The sequence below is a fragment of the Palaemon carinicauda genome, chromosome 16, assembly GCF_036898095.1.
Source record: "Palaemon carinicauda isolate YSFRI2023 chromosome 16, ASM3689809v2, whole genome shotgun sequence".
Classification (NCBI taxonomy): domain Eukaryota; kingdom Metazoa; phylum Arthropoda; class Malacostraca; order Decapoda; family Palaemonidae; genus Palaemon; species Palaemon carinicauda.
The window spans coordinates 130170201-130191662 of record NC_090740.1 but is presented as its reverse complement, the minus strand read 5'-3'; the positions used below and the strand labels follow the sequence as shown (position 1 = coordinate 130191662).

At 40.8% G+C, this 21462-nt stretch overlaps 1 protein-coding gene across 4 annotated transcripts in view; it reads left to right on the top strand.

The window, feature by feature from the left end:
• Positions 1 to 20897, top strand: part of LOC137655878 (solute carrier family 35 member E2A-like) — a 72054-nt gene extending 51157 nt beyond the window's left edge. For 3 of the 4 annotated variants that reach the window (XM_068390090.1, XM_068390088.1, XM_068390087.1), the window contains exons 7-8: positions 8908 to 9111; positions 19415 to 20897. In XM_068390090.1, the coding sequence (XP_068246191.1) occupies positions 8908 to 9111; positions 19415 to 19613 (403 nt within the window). In that variant the 3' untranslated portion in view covers positions 19614 to 20897. Of the gene's footprint in view, positions 1 to 8907; positions 9112 to 18888; positions 19147 to 19414 lie in introns of all 4 variants that reach the window. The other variant, XR_011046893.1, reaches the window with a different exon arrangement.
• The last annotated feature ends 565 nt before the right edge of the window (positions 20898 to 21462 follow it).

The following is a 21462-nucleotide window of genomic DNA, read 5'->3' as shown; positions in this document are numbered from 1 at the left end:
TAGAATAATCAATCTTTTATTATCTTTATTAATTCTGGTCTTGTTATTGTATCAGATTTCAGATCCTATAACTTAGTCAAATATGATGTCTTAAGACACAGTACAGTATTCTATTTTTCTGTCCATTATAATCAAATTCTTTGATTATTCCTTCATGAAAATTTTATTGTGCTTGCTACTCCAATTAAAATCTTTGGATCTACAGTATGATGCTTCTGGCTAGCTTTGGATACATCACACTGTTCAAATTACTAGACATGCCTATAAATAATTGAAATTATCATATAGATATTGCGTCTTAATTTTTTTTTCAACATTTAAAAGCTTTATTGGTTGCTTATTTGTCCTAGTTTCAAGTTCTATATTACTCTCATATTTGTGTTGCTTTTTACTTTGTTCACTCCTTGGTTTAATTGTATCCAAAACACTTTTCATTTGGTCAATGATCCAACTTATACCCTATCTCTGAATCTTGGGTGGCCTCACTTCTACTTTTTTTTATAAACTCTATTTCAGTCACTGGTCCATGAGTTTTTAAGAGCAGTGTTCACTCTCTCTTCAGGTATCATGATAATAATAATAATACCCATCAGGCCATATCATCCCATATTTACTTTGCAAACTCTAATCCTTAGTTAATACGAAATTGTTACAGTTACGCCATCTTTCAAGCCATTGAATTTTGTTTTGCTTTAGCTTATCCTCCCTCTTATAACCTCTATTCCCTAATTCATATGGCTATTGTTTCTTTCATGGATAAGCATCACCCTTCCTCTTTCCTTTATTCCATAACTGGAATACAAACCTACGCTATTTATTAGTGGTATTACTTTTGGCGAAGCTGAAAGGACAAGCCATTAAAATTTAGAGAGGGTTAACTACCCATCCTGTTGGTTAGTGGCGGGTAAGGGGTAGTACGCTACCGCTCCCACTCACACACTTGTGATTGAGCTCACTTTTGCTTTTGGCTCGGATGGTGAACGGTCGTTGCCGCTCTTCATCCTCATGAAATATTTTCAGTGTGTGTGTATTGACTTCTGCCGACCATGTGTACGTGCCCTGGACTTGAGGGCCGGCCCTGCGATACCTTCATGTCTGCTGAGGACACCAATCTTCAAACCCTTTGTCCTTTCTGCAGAGGTCAACGGTTTGATAGTGATAACAAGTGTAGTGAGTGTTGGGAGTGGTCTGCCTCCCAGTGGGAAAGGTTTGGGCAATGGCGGAAGAACAAGTCTAAGCGTGATTCTTCACCTTCGAAGGTTTCTTCGAAGCAGAAAAAAACCCAGGGCGGCTGCTTCTGCTTCCTGACCTTCCTCCAAAGCTCCTGCTCGTTTGGTCTGTTCCGAGAGACTGTTGAGTAGTTGTGCACACCCTTCAACACCTGGTCAACTTCTGTCCTCGAGAGACGGTGTCGCTTCCCCTAGCGAAGCACCCCCGCCCTTTTCCCGGGGGTCCATGACTCTTTCTCCCTTATTACAGGTGTGGTCATCCTTGGGGTTACCGGGTCCGCCCTCCAAGGATAACTTGGCGTAGCTTCTGCGCCGTGGTGCTAGTGTACAGCCCTCGTTGACGTCAGAGGTGGATCCTCTTGCTTGTGTCGATGTTGCTGTGTCAGAGGTGCCTTCCGCTGCCCATCCTGCCGACGCTCCTGCCCCTTCGGAGTTCCGCCATTGCTGTAGACTGCTTCCCCCTCGAAGGATGTTTGGCAAGGGGAGAAGCGCAAAGTCCTTCGTCTGTCTCCTTCGAGTGCTTTTCTCCCTCTGGGGAGTTCACTCATAGAGACTTCTCTACGGAGGACTGCTGCTGCCTCCTCGTCCGTCGTGTTCTTGCCCTCGACCTTCACCTGCTTCTGGACCTTCTGACAACGCTGCTGCGAGTCCTTGGACTTCGGCCTTGGATTCTCCTGTGGATCGCGCGTGATCCCCTACGGTGGATGTTCGTCCTTCCAAAGGACACATCCCTGTTCCAGTTCTTCCTATGCTTCGATCTTCTGCAACTTGCCATCCTCCTGGCTTGCTGTCTCCATATTTAACTCCTCCAGTTCTGCACATGCCTGCTCACCATGTGACCACATGTCACTTGCCTGCACGTCATCCTGCTATGCACTCGTCACCGACGTTTCGTCTTCAGCCAACGCGTTGTTCGCCAGCGCCCCAGGCCCTGCGCAACACACTCCTGTCTGTCAGTGCGCGTGAGCGCCAACTAAACTCTCTCCAGATTATGTTTCAGCTGCGCACCACCTCTCACCAGCACGTCAGCGTTCATCAGCACGCCATCGCTCTCCAGCGCACCAGCGTTTGTCAGCTCGCCAGCGCGCCAGCGCTCACCAGCGCTCTCCAACACGACATCACTTGCCAGCGCTCTCCAGCTTGCCAGTGTGACAGTGCTGTCCTGCGCGTAAGCGCTCTCCGGCACGCCAACACTTGCCAGTGCACCAGCGCTCCTGCGAGTCAGCGCTCACCAGCTAGCCAGAGCTCGCCATCGTACAAGCAAGCTTCTCCTCCGCTAGCGCAAAGCAGACATCATCAACAGGCAGAACCAGACTCTCCGACTTCAAGGAAGTCACGCCATCAAGAGAACAGGAAGGAACAGAAAGGTAAGTGTTCGCCCTCCAGAAGGGTTACATCCAACAGGTCTCCGTCGCCCCATTTCCTCCCCACAAATGCATTACAACGCGACCGCTGGGGAAAGAGGGAAAGGGGACCTCAGGGTAGTTCAAGATCCCAAAAATTTCGACTTCAAAGGCAGACCCACAGTGTCATCCAGCTCCGGAAGAGACTCCTCAAAGGAAACCTTCAGTCCCTTTCCCTTCAGGGGACCTCTCTTACAGTGCCAGCATCAATAAGCAGCCCTGGTTCGGTGCCATGGTCAGAGTGGTTGTGCAAGCCTTTAGGCCTGCCTTTTAATCACGCTCTTCAGAGGCCTCTGCATCCCCCAACATCTGTTGGCACCAGCAGAGTCCGGGCAAAGAACCTCAGCTGCTTCATCCCTGAAGAGGAAGAGGAGTCTCGGACACTATTACATCTCCGTGAGTAAAGCTGATCCTTGTGAGGCCTTCTAGGCCCATCCTTCCTGGTATTCCTCCCAGACGCTCTCCCTCCTCACCTCTACCGAGGGAGCCTTGCGAGGAAGGAAGACCCCTCGTGCGGAGAGTTCTCCACCTCCGATAGGAACCAGGAAGGATAGTACCAATAGGCTTTCGATGTTAGACTCTTCCAAAGTCCTTTACGAGGACCTTCATTCAGACCCACAGGACCCGTTAGCCACGCCAGGGATGTCCACAACCCACCCCGAGATGAGCTCTCAGAGGGTAGAGGAAGGAGACTCGCAGACAGTTCCACTTCAGAGGGCGAGCAGAAAGAGTCAGAACATGCCTTCTGGCAAGTTCCGATTCTTATCAGGGTTCTCAATGCGTTTGCCGACCCAGAGATAGCACAATCCAAGAGGGCAAAGACACGGTCCTAGATCCTGTCTTTCATAGGTAGTAGGTTGGCCAGGGCACCAGCCACCCGTTGAGATACTACCGCTAGAGAGTTATGGGGTCTTTTGACTGGCCAGACAGTACTACATTGGATCCTCCTCTCTGGTTACGGTTCATTTTCCCTTTGCCTACATACACACTGAATAGTCTGGCATATTCTTTACATATTCTCCTCTATCCTCATACACCTGACAACACAGATTACCAAACAATTCTTCATCACCCAAGGGGTTACTGCACTGTAATTGTTCAGTGCCACTTTCCTCTTGGTAAGGGTAGAAGAGACTCTTTAGCTATGGTAAGCAGCTCTTCTAGGAGAAGGACACTCCAAAATCAAACCACTGTTCTCTAGTCTTGGGTAGTGCCATAGCCTCTGTACCATGGCCTTTCACTGTCTTGGGTTAGAGTTCTCTTGCTTGAGGGTACACTCGAGCACACTCTCCTATCTTATTTCTCTTCCTCTTGTTTTGTTAAAGTTTTTATAGTTTATATAGGAGATATTTATTGTTGTTACTCTTCTTAGAATATTTTATTTTCCTTTTTTCCTTTCCGCACTGAGCTATTTTCCCTGTTGGAGCCCCTGGGCTTATAGCATACTGCTTTTCCAACTAGGGTTGTAGCTTAGTAAGTAATAATAATAATAATAATTTGGTACTTAAAGGCCAGTGCAGCTTTGCCATAGTCCCAGGGGCTGAAGAGTGCCTGGGCTAAGATCACCCAACAGCTCTCTGACTTCTCTCATCGTTTGGGCTTTTCTGCTAAGCTCCTCCCACCTCCTAGCATCCAGCAGAGGAGCATCCAGCAGAGGAGGTACTATGAGGTCTTGGATGAACCTTATCCAGCTCTCCAACCATCAGGTCTCTTTCTCGGCAGCAGGGATCCTCAATCAGGAGAAAGTCATGAAGTATGCCATGCAGGCTACTTCGTGGTTTGATCTTTGGTTGGGGACCCTGGGAATCCTGGTAAGGACCGAGGATTTTTCCAAAGAAATTACCAGTTAGGCTATGGAAACCTTCCTCCTTTCAGGCGCTCACACCATCGAGTTTCTTGCCCACCAAGTCTCAAACTTGTGGGCAGACACAATCTTGAAACCTTGTGATGCAGTGTCTGAGAGGTTCCATTAACAGGTCCCTAATGCCAAGATCACTTAGGCTCAGGAACTCCTCTCTAGAAGGATCCTCTCTATTTGAGCCGAAGGACGTGGAATAGGATGCAGAGAGATGGAGGAAGTCTCACCAGGATTCTCTCCTCCATAGGGCCTTGACATCCAGGCTTTACAAACCACCCGCTCCTCAGCAGTCTAATCTAGCCAATACCTCGACGAGCAAGACGACAACGAAGCAGACAGCGTCTAAGAAGCCTTTTCCAACCAAGGACAGGAAAGGCACAAAGTCCTCCAGGGGAGGAAAATATCCTAGAGGGAGCGGCTGCAGCCGTAAATGGTAGAATAGACACTTCCCCCGCTAGTCCACCAGTGGGGAATGCTTGCAAAGTTGCTGGAATAGGTGAATCATTCAGGGTATCGCATCCCGATCACGTCATCTCTCCTTCCCCTTATCAGGAATCCGGTGTCAATAGACTCCTTTGCCATGAAATCACCAAAGGGCCTAACCCTTCGGGCAGAAGTCCAGACCATAGTGAAAAAGGGCGCTCTTCAGGAGGTCATCAACGGGTCCCCAGTCTTCAATCGACTCTTTCTTGTGAAAAAGGTATCTGGAAGCTGGAGACCAGTTATTGACCTCTCAGCTCTGAACCAGTCTGTCAAGCAAACTCCGTTCAGCATGGAGACGGCAGACATGGTCAGACAAGCGGTAAGACCACAGGACTTCATGTGCATACTGGACGTAATGGACACCTACTTCCAGATCCCAATTCATCCATCTTCAAAGAAGTACTTAAGATTCAGCCTAGACAACAGGAAATACCACTTCAAGGTACTGTGCTTTGGTTTTTCCACAGTATCCCAAGTCTTCACTAGTCTTCGCCCTAGTGTCATCTTGGGCACACAAGATCAGCATACGTCTCCTCCGTTAACTGGATGACTGGCTAATCCTAGCAGACCGGGTGTCAACCCTTCTTCATCACCGAGACAAACTTCTGAGTCTTTGCCAAGGTATGGGAATCATGGTAAACCTCGAGAAATCCTCCCTGGTTCCCACGCAGGGACTGGTACTGTATAACTAGGCATGATTACTGTATAGACACCAATCTCTGCAAAGCCTTCCCATCAGACGACAGAATAATGAGGCTGAGAAAGGTCGCAAGACCCTTTCTCAGACGAGAAGAACTTCCAGCCCAGACGTGGCTACGTCTTCTCGGGCACCTATCATCTCTGGCCCGTCTAGTTCTCAACGGCCACCTCAGGATTTGATCTCTCCAGTGGCGACTCAAGTCCAGGTGGAATAAAGCCTTCGACTCCCCGGACACCCTGATCCCCATGGGACCAGCGGAACAGATGGGCCTCAAATGGTGGGTGCGAGACGAGAATCTGCGAAAGGGCATAGATCTTCTCGTCCTCCCCCCCACATTTGATAATGTTCCCAGACACTTTAAAAAAAAAAAAGATAGGGGGCCCATGTGCCTCTGGTCAGAGTCAGAAAAATGCCTCTATGTAAATCTCCTAGAGATGAAGGCCGTCTTTCTGGCCTTTCAACCGTTCTATAAGTCCCTATTGGACCACTCAGTGGTGGTGATGAGTGACAACACTATGGTAGTGGCTCACATCAACAAGCAAGGAGGTACCTTATTGCAGCCCCTATCCCAGTAGAGATGGCACGCTTCATTCCAGGCAATAGGAATGTGAGCGCCGACAACCTGAGCAGAGCCTGTCAGATAGTGAGTACCGACTGGTCTTTAGATCATCTAGTAGCCAATAAAGTCATGACTTTGTGGGGTTCTTTGACTGTGGATCTCTTTGCAATGGCCCTGAACTTCAGGCTCCCGTTGTACTGCTCCCCAGTCCCAGAACCCAAGGCTCTCTGGCATGATGCATTTCAACAACGGGCGGACAACATTGATGTTTATGCCTTTCCCCATTCTGTCTGATGAGGAGGGTGCTCAATAAGACCAGAACATCGGTCAACCTCTCAATGACCCTCATATCTCCACTATGGCATCGTGCAGAATGGTTAAAAAACCTTCTGCAACTCCTGACGGAGTCTCCAAGAGAACTCCCTCCATGACACGATCCACTCAGACAACTGCATGTTAAAATCTTCCACAAAGCCGTAGCTTTGCTACGACTTCACACCTGAAGCCTTTCGCAGCAAGTTGCGAAAAGGATGTTTGGATACCTGAGGAAGTCATCAGCAGCAGTCTACCAGGCAAAGTGGAATGTCTTTTGTGGTTGGTGTTGTGGAAGGGGTATCTCTCCTCTTGATGCCACTATTTCAGCAATTGTGGAGTTCCTTGTGTATTTACATGAAGAAATGCGCCTTTCAGTCTCAGCGGTAAAAGACTATCGCCCAGCCTCAAGCCTCGCCCTTAGGCTGAATGGAGTGGACATTCCTCATCGCTAGAACTTTCCTTACTCGAATAGAGTTATGATCTTACCTGTCCTCAGTTGGAAGTGAGACCTCTCCCATGGAACGTGGTTCGAGTTCTCAGGTCTCTTAAGAGACCTCCCTATGAACCTTTATGCCAGGCAACACATCGCCACTTGACTTTGAAAACGGTGTTCCTGCTAGCTTTGGCTTCGGCCAAACGAGTTAGTGAACTTCATGGTCTCTCATACGACATCGCCCATTCAAGGGGATGGGAAGAGGTAACGTTATGTTTTGTCCCTGAGTTTGTTGCCAAGACTCAAAATCCGAGGATGGCAGATCCCCGATTCGACTCCTTCCGGATTTCGAGTCTCAGCTTTGTAACAGACGACTCTGATAATCTCTTACTCAGTCCAGTTAGTAGTTTAAGGCTTTACCTCAAAAGAACAGCAGCAGGCTGTCCTTGTGTGGCTTCACTTCTCTTCAGCACAGGGAGGAACAAGAGGAGGGTCACCAAGAATACCATCTCTACTACGTCCCTGGCTTTCAAAAGAAACTTTTCAGTGATGCAGGTTCTACAGGCTGGGGTGTGGAAACATCAAAATACGTTCACAGCCCACTACCTGCAAGACGTGACCCACAGAAGGCTCGATACGTTCTCTATCGGCCCTCTAGGGAGTACACAACAGCTGGTATAATACCTCTAGCTCTTTAGTGGACAAGTAGGAGAAGGTTGAGGGCACAGTTACCAGGTTTCAGTTTGCATGAATGAAAATGTATGTTTGGATCTTATTCTTTTCTTCATCCTCCCCTCTCTTGAGGAAAGAAGCAGCTGGAGTTCTCTGCACAAACTGACCTCAAACCACTGCAAGTAAACCTTGCTTCCTTGTGCACCTAGTATTACGGCAATACTGTTGAGTCCCCATACCCTGGCGAGGTGGTATTGGGAAAGTCTTGGTTACAACAGTTTTTCCTAAAAAAAACTCGGAATAACTTTTACCTTGACAGTCACACTGCTTATCTCAACACACAGCTTGCGTAGACTGCAGACGTTGTGTAGCAAGGTTTAGCAAGATGTAGGGACTTCTTATTTTTGGCACCTACCTATTCAAAATATTGATGTCCTGGGTAGCCAAAAAGTCAGTTTGGCAGGGATGTCCATTATCATAATGGGTGAGTCACCCCTAATGAATAGCGTAGGTTTGTATACCAGTTACGGAACAAATGACAAATTTTGAGATGATTTGTATTTTACATAATGATACAAACCTTTAGCTACCGGTATTTATACAAACTTACCTGCCAAACCTGTCCCCCTTGAAGTCCTACCTCCAAGCAATGTGAGCTCAATCACAAGTGTGTAAGTGGGAGGGGTAGCGAACTAACCCCCCCCCCTCCACTAACCACCGAGATGGGTAGTTAAACATCACTAAATTTTAATGGCTTATCCTTTCACCTTCGCCAAAAGTAATAACCCTAATAAATAGTTAAAGGTTTGTATTGTTAGGAAAAAAAAAACGAATTACTGTATCTCCGAATTTGTCATTTTTCTTTGGGTCCAGAAATTTCCCAATTCATTAGCCTGACTTCTTGGAAAACAAAAAAAAAAATTTCTGTATTGATGAAACAGTTTTGAAATAAGTATCTAGTCCACTAAATACAAAAGTAAAATTATTTAATAGCAGATTTTTTTCCTTTTATTTCCCATGAAATTTCACTGCTCAGCATCAGTACAAGCTGTACCATGGTACCATGGAATCTTGATTAAATATTGACATTTTTTTCTGGAACACTTAAGATTTTAACTATATTGATAGAGTTATATGGAAGCTTGTTTTATTGTTAAAAAATATAATTTATGATAAAAATTTTAAATATTGATATTTTCATATACAATTCGTACCATACTTGTTTGAATAATTTTTTTTTTTTTTAATCCACCAGCCCAGCAGAACTGCAGTTTTACCCTAACCTGGCAGCAGTGATAATCCAGCTGCCAACTTGGTATTTTCTTGTGGATTTCAAAAAGTTGAGCACACAAATGAATCACGATCTTGCATTTGCAATTTTCCTGGATGGAGTATCATTCCATGGTCAAACAATCACTGCGTATGTTCTGATGTCTTACGTGAACCCTGTCACTTACAGGTAAGTTGTTGCTGTTTTTATTTTTATATTTTTTATAAAAATCTATAAAGACTGAATATTCTACCTTTAACCAGTCTCGTTACCAAACAATGGAAGATATTAAACTGAAAGGAGGATTATTCCATCTAAGTGAATATCTTATTTTCTACGTAACATTGGTTATGTAATGCGACTCTTGAATGTAAGGTTATTCTTGAAAGGTTGAATAGAATAAGACCTTGGATCCAGGAAAGTAAATCTTTTATGCAGTTATCTCTGTATTTGGAAAGAAATTCACAAATTACTAGGTAATGAATCAGAATATGATTCTAAGAAAGACCCATTGACAGTTCTCAGCCATAGTAGGTTTTAACCCAATAACCTAGAATAAGTAAATGTATTTTATAAATACATGCTTAAACCATTTAGGTTTTATGACAAGACATCCCATACTTAAGGTTTTTTGGAAGGTAAATTTTGTTTTCTAGATTTCATGTGTTTTTCAAGGTTAAGATAAATACAATATTAGTGTAAAGGATTGTACATTTTTATTATAGTGTTGGACCAGTATCAAGTTGAATTTTGCATTTTTTTTCAATTTCATTTTAAGCTGCTCTTGAATGACAATAGTTGCTATCTACCCTTTAATTTTGGAAAAGACAGAAACTAAATAGAAAATGCAGTGCAGTTAAGTGCTGACTATTTTCTTTATTTATATTGTATGATATTTGATTCCAAATATATGCATGATTGAACATTTAAAATTAGTTTTTCGTTGCCGAAGACATCCACGCTTTGAAAGATGTCAGTCAGCACTTTGAGGAAAGCAAAGTCTCTCCTTATCATTTTGAAAAATTAATTGTGATTTCAACGCTAAACTGTTAGTAGTTAAAACACATACATATTCTCTCTCTCTCTCTCTCTCTCTCTCTCTCTCTCTCTCTCTCTCTCTCTCTCTCTCTCTCTCTCTCTCTCTCTCTCTCTCTCTCTCTCTCTCTCTCTCTCTCTCTCTCTCTCTCTCTCTCTCTCTCTCTCTCTCTCTCTCTCTCTCTCTCTCTCTCTCTCTCTCTCTCTCTCTCTCTCTCTCTCTCTCTCTCTCTCTCTCATATATTAAAGTATGTAAAACAAAATTAATATCATTACATAACCAATACTTGGCAAGATATTTGTTGCTGCAAAAGCGCACACATACACAGGTGCGTTTGTTTGTTTGTTATGATCGGTGATGAAACGTAAACAAAGCTGTGGTTTCAGTTTTATGTAGGGTGTTTAGCAAAAGCATGATATAAAATTGTCTTTACAGTACAGTGAACCCTCGTTTATCGCGGTAGATAGGTTCCAGACGCGGGCGCGATAGGTGAAAATCCGCGAAGTAGTGACAGCATATTTACCTATTTATTTAACATGTATATTCGGACTTTTAAAACCTTCCCTTGTACGTAGTACTGTTAACAAACCACCCTTTAATGTACAGAACACTTAATGCATGTACTACAGCACCCTAAACTAAAACAGGCACAAATATTAAAGGCGATTTTATATCATGTGTTTCCTAAACACCTAAAAAGCACGATAAAAAATGGCAACCAATGTTTTGTTTACGTTCATCTCTGATCATAATGAAGAAACAAACTCATTTAGTGTACACATATATGTACGTATGGTTAGTTTTTGCATCGATTATATTGATTATACAGTACTGTATGTTGATTTTTTTATTACCAATGTTTTAGTTTACGTATTTTTCTTAGGACTTCCAAATGAAATCTTTTTCTTTATGACGCCGCCTGAAACGACGGCGTGTACGCTCAGTAAACAACCACGCTCAGAACAAACAAGGCATTTAACGCGCATGATGATAGTGATAAATAATGATACAGTACATACAGTATTTACAGTAAAAGCATTTACAAAATATGTTACCTTACAAATATAAATTATACAGTACTTGTACGTAGCAAAGCAGGAAAACAATTTGAGAGAGAGAGAGAGAGAGAGAGAGAGAGAGAGAGAGAGAGAGAGAGAGAGAGAGAGAGAGAGAGAGAGAGAGAGAGATTGTTTTACGTACGTAAATGTAAATTTTAAACAAAAAAAATATGATAGGTTACAACATGTAGACTTTTAAAACCTTCCCTTTAACTTAATGCATACAGTACGTACATTACTAAACTATAAAACAGGTTAAAGTAAAAAATAAAGATTGTTACTGTACTCACCACGAAAGAAGTTCAAGAAAAACTTGAATGACGATGGCGATGAATTTGCTGCACAGTAGAAATGATGATGATGAAGCTGATGATGTGTTCTACTGTGCAGTCAATGATAGTATTTTACGTCTCTTCAGACGGAGGTGTCTTTTCCTGGGACACCTCTTCAACTTCTTCAATTTCTTCCGAAGGCGTACTAGCAGGAGGAACTGGCTCTTTTTTGCGAGGCTGAAAAAACATTGTGATCGGAAGTTGTTGCCGCTGCTTCTTTTTTCGATCCAAGAGCATCCTGTAGGGAGTCGTGATGTCATCAACCTTGTTGCAGAATTGCATCGAGCGAACCATATCCTCGTCCCACTCTTGCAACATTTCTTTCGCCTCCTTCATATGGTTGCAGAACTTGGCGAGCCGTTCTAATGTTAAGCCCGTTTCTTCGACATTTTCTTGGGTCTCTTCCTGGGTACCCTCACTCTCTTCCTCACTTGCCGATTTCGTCAGGTCTTCGAGGTCTGCGTCAGTTAGGGGCTGGGAATGGCAGTCCAACAACTCGTCGACGTCTTCAGTCGTCATGTCGCCAAACCCGTCACCCCCAATTATGGCAGCCAACTGCACAGATTTCCGTATTGCAGAGTGTTGGATTTCCGACGGAGTAAATCCCTTGTCGTCGTAAACAATATCGGGCCACAGCTTCTTCCAGCTCGCATTTACGGTTGCAGGTTTCATCTCTTGAAGTGCCTTTTGAATATTCTGCAGGCACGTGGCTATGGTGTACTGCCGCCAGTACGCCTTCAAGTTGAAGTCTTCATCCTCGTCATCTTGGGCAGCATCCACACACGCAACGAGGTCCGCCAAGGTATTCTTCGTGTAGAGGGCCTTGAACGCCCTGATAACCCCCTGGTCCATTGGTTGAATTAATGACGTGGTGTTGGGTGGCAGGAACTCAACCTGAACGCCCTCACGCGACAGGTCAGTTGCGTGTCCACCAGCGTTATCCATAAGGAGAAGGATCTTGAATGGCAAGCCCTTCTCTAAGAGATATTCATGGACTTGCGGGATGAAACACTGGTGGAACCAGTTGGAGGTCAGCATCTTCGTAATCCATGCTTTTTGATTATGCATCCAGTACACGGGAAGGAGATTCTTATTTTTGTTTTTCAAAGCGCGAGGATTTTTCGACTTATAAATAAGCCCCGGCTTTAACAAAAATCCAGCAGCATTGCCACACATCACGAGGGTAACGCGATCCTTGAATGCCTTAAAGCCAGAGGCTTTGGCTTCCTCTTTGAACAGGAAAGTTCGCGACGGCATTCTCTTCCAAAACAAGCCGGTTTCATCCATATTAAACACTTGTTCCGGCTTGTATCCACCTTCAGCGATAATGTTCTTGAAAGTCTGGTTCACGTAAGTTTCAGCAGCGGCAGTGTCAGCGGAAGCAGACTCCCCATGCAGGGAAACGCTTTTCAGGGCGAAGCGTTTCTGAAACTTCGCGAACCATCCTTTGCTTGCGGAAAAACGTTTCTGAGGCTGGGAATCAGTGGATGTCCCTGGTTGAGGATCATCTGCATCATCATCATCTTCAGCATGGTTGCCGTCGTCCTCTTTAGGTTCCTTTGCAGCAAAATTCTCATACAAGCTCAAAGCCTTTGTTTGGATGGTGTTCGTATCCAACGCTATGTTCTTCTTCCGGCAGTCGGCAATCCACACAGCTAAAGCACCTTCCATGCGTACGATCGTTTTATTTACGCGTTGTAACGACTCGCTTCGCTGATCTGCTAAAGGTGATTGCAGCAGTCTTTCTAATGTTTGCCTCGTCCTTCTTGATTTAGCGAACGGTGGATTCGTTGATGCCAAAATGGCGGCCGGCGGCCGCGTAACTTCTACCATCTTTTAACATGTCGAGAAGCGTAACCTTCTCAGCTATCGTCATCATTCTTCGGTGGCGTTTAGGCTCACTACCAGCCTTACTAGAAGCAGAACGCTTGGGAGCCATTGTAACAGAAAGTTCAACAAAAAGTTCAACTTAAAACAGTCGCACACAGCACAGATTAAACTTCACAAAGTTAAGAACGTCTACTCAGCAATACGCGGAAAGAGAAAGTGAACGATGCAGCCCCGCGAGAACTTTGATGCTGCGGGTAGAAGATGCGGGCAAAACACCAATCACAGGCTAGATACACAAAACTTGAGTTTTGATTCGTCATCTATCAGCGCTTGAACCAATCACAACCCGTCTTAGTACTATGGCGCGTTGGTTACTCATAGAAGATGCCCCCGCGCATACTGAACGTACGTAGATTAAGTACAATACAGTACCGTAATAATAATAAATAATGATAATAATACTGTACAGTAATAATAATAATAATAATGATTAATAATAATAACAATAATAATTTTATTAACAACAACAACAATAATAATAATAATAACAATAATAATAAAAATTTACGTACGTACGCTATTTTACGCCTCTCTCTCTCTCTCTCTCTCTCTCTCTCTCTCTCGTACGCTTACAGTACTTATTCGAAATGTGATTTTTGCAACAAAGAATATTATTGGATGCAGTACTGTACTACGTACGTATACATACAAAAGATTCATGGAAAAGAAGCACATCCATTACAGTACACACCATTCTAATATGGTATGACTGCATCTGATTTGCGTTTCATGTTCGATTTAATTTTACTACGTACTGAATTATCGTATGATCACATTCTCTTTTCGTGTTTTATTTCTTTCTGTGCTGAATTATATATCATATGTAATGCAATGAACAATCAGTAAGAGCAGATATTACTAATTACAGTATTAATGGAATTACAGGTAACAAAATATCGTATTTGGTTATCTTCAGATTTCGCGGTATTTTCGAATTTTCCGGAAAATCCGCGATATGTATATATATATGGGTTATGGGAAAACCCCGCGAAGTGGTGAATCCGCGATTGTCGAACCGCGAAGTAGCGAGGGTTCACTGTATTTAATTTATTTTTGATATTTAAGTATACAACAAAAGCTAGCCTATACACTGATGGTTTTGTAATTCACCAGTCATCTTATATAGTGGATATGACACAAATTCATTCAAATTTGACTTAATTTTCGACCTCGTCTTATGTGCGGAAATATACGGTCTGTTTCTGCTCCTGTAATGTACAGCTAGCCTGTTTTCAACATTATATGCTAAAATACACTAAAAACTTTTCCTAAGTCTGACCTGCTGATATGAGGGTGCGTCTTCTATTTGTTTACGTTGAAAACAACGCTGCCAACCGGCCAGTAGTGAAAATAATTGAAAAACAGTGCCGTCAACTATGCAGCCAGTAGCGAAAATAATTGAAAAACAGTCCTGCCAACTATGCGGCCAGTATCGAAAATAATGCCGGATAATTGATGTTCCTGGATTATAGATTGCTGGATTAGTGATGGTCAACCTGTATTAAATATGAAGGGCCACAACTGTTAAATAGAATCACCTTTATACTGAATGATCTCAAAAAGAAAATAAAGGGACGCAGTAAGTCTAAACCACCAGGTCCAGATGATATTCATCCAAGAGAGATTATATAACTAGAAGAAGAGATAACCCCATACTTTTAGAAGATGTCCCGAAAGACAGCCAACGAGAGAAAGGCACCACATGGATGGAAACTAGGTAGTGTTCCTCCAATCTACAAGGGACCAAAAGAAGAACCTGGCAACTACAGACCTGTGAGTCTTCAGTACCTTGCAAAATTTTTTAATCGATTATAGTAGATTCAATAGTAGAACATATAGAGAAAAACAGTCTTCTGATAGACAGCCAACACGGTTTTAGACAAGAGATCATGTGTGACAAATCTTTCGGAATTTTTCCACGTGTAGCATTTATGACAAAAGCTGGGCAATAGACATCATATACCTAGATTTTCAAAAGGCTTTTGACAAAGATCCTCATAAGAAATTAATGGTCAATATTAGAGCACTAGGCATCATTGACGAGCCAGCTAAATGGAGCGAAGATTGGCTAACAAGCAGAAAACAGAGTTATAAGTAATGAAGAAGCTTCAGTGTGGGCAGCTGTTACAAGCGGAGTACCTCAAGGATCCGTCCTTGGCCTATTGCTAGTTCTGATCTACATTAACAACAGATTTAGTTTTAAGTAGTAGAATAGCCAATTTTGCCAATGACACTAAACTAGGCATAAATGCTGTTAACTCAGGAGATGTAGAAACCTTTAGAGAGGATCTAATGAAGGTAGATTAATGGTCAAGAAAATGGCAAATGCCTTCCAACTGTGGGAAATGTGAAGTCATGCACATAGGTTATAGTAACCCACAATCAGAGACTCACTGCTGGGTAATGAAATAGAAAGTGTGGACCAGGTGGAAGATCTTGGTATTATTTTTAGCAAGGATTTGAAGTTCACCAAACAGCATAATAGCTGAAATAAAAGCACAAAAACTAAAAGGTTACATAAAGAGACAATTCAAATACAGAAACAAAGACGCTGTACTACAGTTGTACACATCATTAGTAAGACCCCATCTAGAATAAGGAGTCCAATTCTGGGTTCCACGTATTCAGAAAGATATAGTTAGACTGGAAGCAGTACTGTACAAGCTAGGGCTACCAAACTAGTTCCAACACTAAGACAATTTGGATATAGACGGAGGATGGAACGTTTGAACTTATTTGATCTACAAACTCTACAACTAAAAGGACAATTAATAGAGGCATTCAAAATCCTTAAAGGAATAACAAATGTAGATTACAACAATCTTTTCACACTTAGCACAAATCAGTCCAGTGGTACGGACACAAACGAATTGAAAAGATACAACGCCACTTAATGTGGCAGTTTCTTTACATACAAAATAGCAAATACTTAAGAATAGACTTCTAGTGGATGTAGTAAACAGTAACGCGCTAAAATTGGGATCACACTTAGGTGATACACCTTGGCAATCAGAGATATGGAAAAATCCAGAAAATTTTAACATTGCAGGCGATATTTCAGCACATATTTTTCGAAACGCAGGACACCGCAGCATATATCGCAGTGGGTAAGTTGTAAAATCTCAATTGGTCGGGTACTTTGTGGTAGTGATCTTTGTGTATGCGATATACATGCGATATGGCGTGTGTGATCCACGGGACTCCCATGTTTAAAAAGTTTTCCACTACTTCACTAAAGCATTTTATATTGTAAAAACAAAAGTGTGTTTCCGCCCAAATATATTTAATTCGTTACGATGTTCAGACTTTGTATTTTATTTCAAGTATGACAAAGTATTCTCGCTCTCTCACTCACTACATACCAGTGCTGAACGCATGCGCAGTGATGCTGGTTGCCACATCTCCCATAGGGAGATATCGCATTTATAGTTTTGAGGGGCGATTAGGTAGCAATAACAGCAAAACAGAACATGGATAATGCGATGTGTTATGTCCTTGCACGTGTTGTAACGCACGTGCCCGACCATCATCGAAAACTAGACGAAAAAATGGAGCAGGTTTCATTCTCTCCGCCACTGTTGCGACGGCGTATGGCAACCCGAGATGTACCGTACACGTGACGATGCTTATCTTGGTTTGTGGAATTTGGTGCGAAACACACCCGGGATGAATGGGGATGTGTGGCGATATGCTTGCATCTCCTTCTTCTTGGCTCAGAGCAATATCATTTGACAACTCGATCCCCTCAACCAAAAACAGAATGCTTCATCCAGGGATCTACCCCTACCAGGTTGTTATAATGAGAAACTCATGAAAAAACACAACAGTAGGTCCTTAGATTATGACAATCTTGTCTTTAATAAAGTTTTTTGGATTTAACATCTCCCGTAAGGTAAAGAGCCGTACAGTATTGCTTCTTTTTTTCACTATCATATTAATATACGTACTGTACATTTATGTCCTCCATTTTTTTAGTCCTAGTTATGTTTACATGTCATAGAGTATATTTTATGCCCTAGGTTATGACTTTTACTGGTTGACTGCATTAGCATAGGAGAGAGACTTCAGTACTGTATTTAGTTATGCTCCAAATCACGTCAAAATTAGACTAAAACCATGCTATAGGAATATATCTTTGTTATACTCCAGGGACCATTTATACATGGTTACTACCTCTAAATCTGTAAAGATAAAAGAAGTAGTAAGGAAAATTGTTTGCCTACATTGCAGTTCCTTCAATGCTTGAGGATGGATATTGTGCATGTCTCCGATCCTGGAGAACTAACAAGCATCCAGAATGAGTACATAGCAGCTACTTTCTTTCAGTTCATGTCTGTGGTAATGTGGGAATTGATACTAACCATATCTGGAAGTAATGAAGATCACTTTGTAAAAATTTACCTAAGTAAAAAGTCAAAAGGTTAAAATAAAAAAACCATGATTTAGCACTGTAAAAAAAAATTAATTATTAGTGAATATTATAACTGGATAGTTCTTGAGATTGGCAAGCAAAATAGATGTGGAAATTTTGTCGGTTGTTACTAGAGCTACATACTCACGAATGGTGTATTTGTGTCTTCAAATTTTCTTTGGTGGGTGTTTAAAATGCGCCTTGAAATCTGACGTGATAAGCAGTGGACTGTGTCATGGGCTTAAGCTATTCAGACTTAACAATAATAATAATATTATTATTATTATTAATTGCTAAGCTACAACCCCAGTTGGAAAAGCAGGATGCTATAAGCCCAGAGGCTCCAACAGGGAAAATGGCCCAGTGAGGAAAGGAAACATGAAAAAATAAAATATTTAAAGAACAGTAACATTAATATAAATATCTCTTATTTAAACTATAAAAACTTTAACAAAACAAGATGAATAGAAATAAGATAGAATAGTGTGTCCAAGTGTACCCTTAAGCCTGAGAACTCTAACCCAAGACAGTGGAAGACCATGGTACAGAGGCTATGGCACTACTCAAGACTAGAGAACAATAGTTGCCTACCATAGCTAGTCTCTCTTCTACCCTTACCAAGAGGAAAGTGGTCACTAAACAATTACAGTGCAGTAACTCCTTGGGTGAAGAAGAATTGTTTGGTAATTTCAGTGTTGTCAGGTGTATGAGGACAGAGGAAAATATTTAAAGAATAGGCCAGACTATTCAGTGTGTGTGGGCAAAGGGGAAAATGAACCGTAACCAGAGAGAAGGATCCAATGTATAAACAAATATTTTTTCTCCAGCGCGAAGGGTAAGCTAATCATAGTAGCTAAAGCTAGGAGAAATTATTCTTTTAAAGATAACAGCTGATATTTACTATAATTTGGATGATCTATTAGTACTGTAAGAATTGGAAATGTTTAAATGGTTTGAGATTGATAGATATTTTGATATCTCAAGTCTAATTATGTGATTTAGATTGTAGTTTTGCTTAATAAAATCATTCTGGAACATGATAGAATAAAATGGACCTTATTGGTACTATAGTGAATTCTTGTAGATCATGAGTGAATATTTATTTTAAGGTAGAATCACTATTCAATATTCAATACCCCTTAGTTTCAGGTTCCGAGTTGGTAGGTAGGCTAACAATTACCCAGATATTTTGATTATGGATATAGTGTTAAAGCACTTACCCATGCTATTCCATTTTAGATTTCAACGGAGACACAAAGATGTTGAACTCAAGAAGATTACAGCACAGGAAAATATACAATAGCTAGTTAGGGCAGTTGACGACTGGAAAATTCACAATAGCTTGTTAGGACAGTTGACGACTACAAATAAGAGTATTGTAATCAATTTACAAGAGTAACACTCTTGGAGTTGCTTCCATGAGTTCATGACTCCAACTGACTTCCTAACGTTTGGCTCGAACTTCTGACATGGTTTTCTATTTACATTTTACATCTGGTAAGATTAGAAAAATTATTTATTCAGAATCAATTTCGTGAAATTAAATAAAAAAAAAAGTAGCAAATACAATCAAAACAAAAAGATTATCTTTTCCTTTTTAACATTTTAATAATTTTATTTGTAATATTTATTAAAACAATGAAATCTCTACAGGTATGGTAAGTCTACTAGTTGGATTTCTTTTGTTTAACTGGTATATTTCTTTTGTCAGATTAAGCAAAATAAGAAATACTAATGAAGACGACTGTATTTTTGTCTATTGCAGTGTAGCCAATACAACTAAGAGAGCTTTCTTAATATGGCTATCTGTACTGATGTTTGGAAACCCAGTAACACTCTGGAGTGGTATTGGAACTGGCATTGTCATTGCAGGAGTTCTTTTATATAGCAAAGCACGAGAAGTGGATGCAAGACGGCGAGAGCAATTCTCCATTACTCAAGATAAACTCTCTGTGATTAGATAAAACTTGAAGATTTAAATATACTAATACATATTTATTTTTTTAGATTATGGTAATTCAAAAGATTCACTGTATTATATTTGTACTTAAAAACCACGAGAGGCCACATAGGTTTTTAATGATTTTTTTTTGTGATTACCCATGATGTGTCGTAGTTTATATACTGCTGTATAGACAGAAACTTCCAGTCAACTCTTTACCAATAGGTGCTGTTTCTTTATAGTGTTCAAGCAGTTTACAGTCACAGCTGAAATAAATACTGGTTTAGAAGTAGGAACTAGGCAGGTTCCTAGTACTTCTCATATAAAAATTCAACATATTTGTTGGATATATACATATATAAACCTGTTTTTATAAAACAATTAATGAATTATTTTATGGTGAAATAGTGACAAAGTGAAGCTCTCAAATATTTTGCTTAAATATTTTGTAAATTCTAAGATTTCTGTATTGAAGTAACTTTATTACAGTACAGTATTTAGAATAATTATGCAAATGAACATTAATCTTCATTTTTATATGATTATGGATTTGGGGTTATTTCAGTGTAGTCCGAACTTTGATTGATGTATTTTAATTTTTGGGTTTTATTTGTTTTGTTTGAAAGTTTTAATTCATTGGAAAGGTTTCTCATAACACTTGTTGAACAGTTTGAGTACCGATTGTGAAAAAAAGTGTTTTTGAAATTGAAATGATATTGCTTCATTATTTAAGAAATGTAGTCGTTAACATTTTAAAAGGTAATGCCCTAATGTACCTCGTTAGGCAATGTATTTCAGAGGTGAATGGCCTTGGAAGTCTCAGCACAGGGCTATATACACTATCCTGAACTCAAATCCAATCCTAGCTTATGAGTAACAGTAAGGCTGCCTCTGAAATACCTTATCATGATTTCATAGATTGTCCTCTAACATGCCATATAAAGTTATTTTATTTTTTAAGAGATTTACATTATTTGGTTATTTTCATTTTGTTGAATAATTTCCTGGAATATGTAATTGTGACATAAAATTTTAGGCAAATGTCTCCTTCATAGCTAGTGTGTAATAATGATCTTTTCCATTGGTAAAAGTAGCGTATGGTTTCATGTTTTAAACAGTGTGCGCGAGTGATTTCATTTCTGCTGGTGGTTGGTGGGATTGGTAACTCTTAATTCTGTTTGCGTGATCTTTCAAACTTTATTTTTTTATTCCTTTTGAGCATTCCATAACTGATTTATATACCATCTTATCCTTTTTACCTATTATATAATTGAAAAATTAATATTAAAATATTTTATACAAAATATTTGTGTTATATATATTTGACTTTTTTAAAGATTAAACAATTCTTATAGTTGTAGATTTACAAATTTTTAGTAAATTATAATTTTTAGAGTATGATTAAAAACCAAATTCATGAGCAATATATTTATAAATGTAGCCTTTGAAGCACAAGATTTTTTTATTTTACTGGGAAAGGTTTTTATGAAAGCTATTTGTACAGTTTACATAAAAGGCCAGTCTCCGATTTATACAGTATCTAGTAAGGTTTACATGGACTATGTCTTTCCAGATTCCTTACCATACTTTACTTCCTTAAAGCTTTTGTAATTCAATCATTTTGTAATTTTTTTAGGGTTGAAATGCTTTGTGGTCTTCAAGGACTCTCATGTGAAAGGCTAGAACAGGGAATCTAATGCAACATGATTACCAAAGAACTATCATCTCCCCTGCTCTAGGGCCAATGTATCAACATGCAAAGCATGTACTCAATGTGTATAGAATTTACCCTACAAGTTTAGGCTCATTTAAACTTGCCTTAGCACCTCACTTGCTGAAAGTCATCGGCTATGAGTGTCGTTAATGGCATC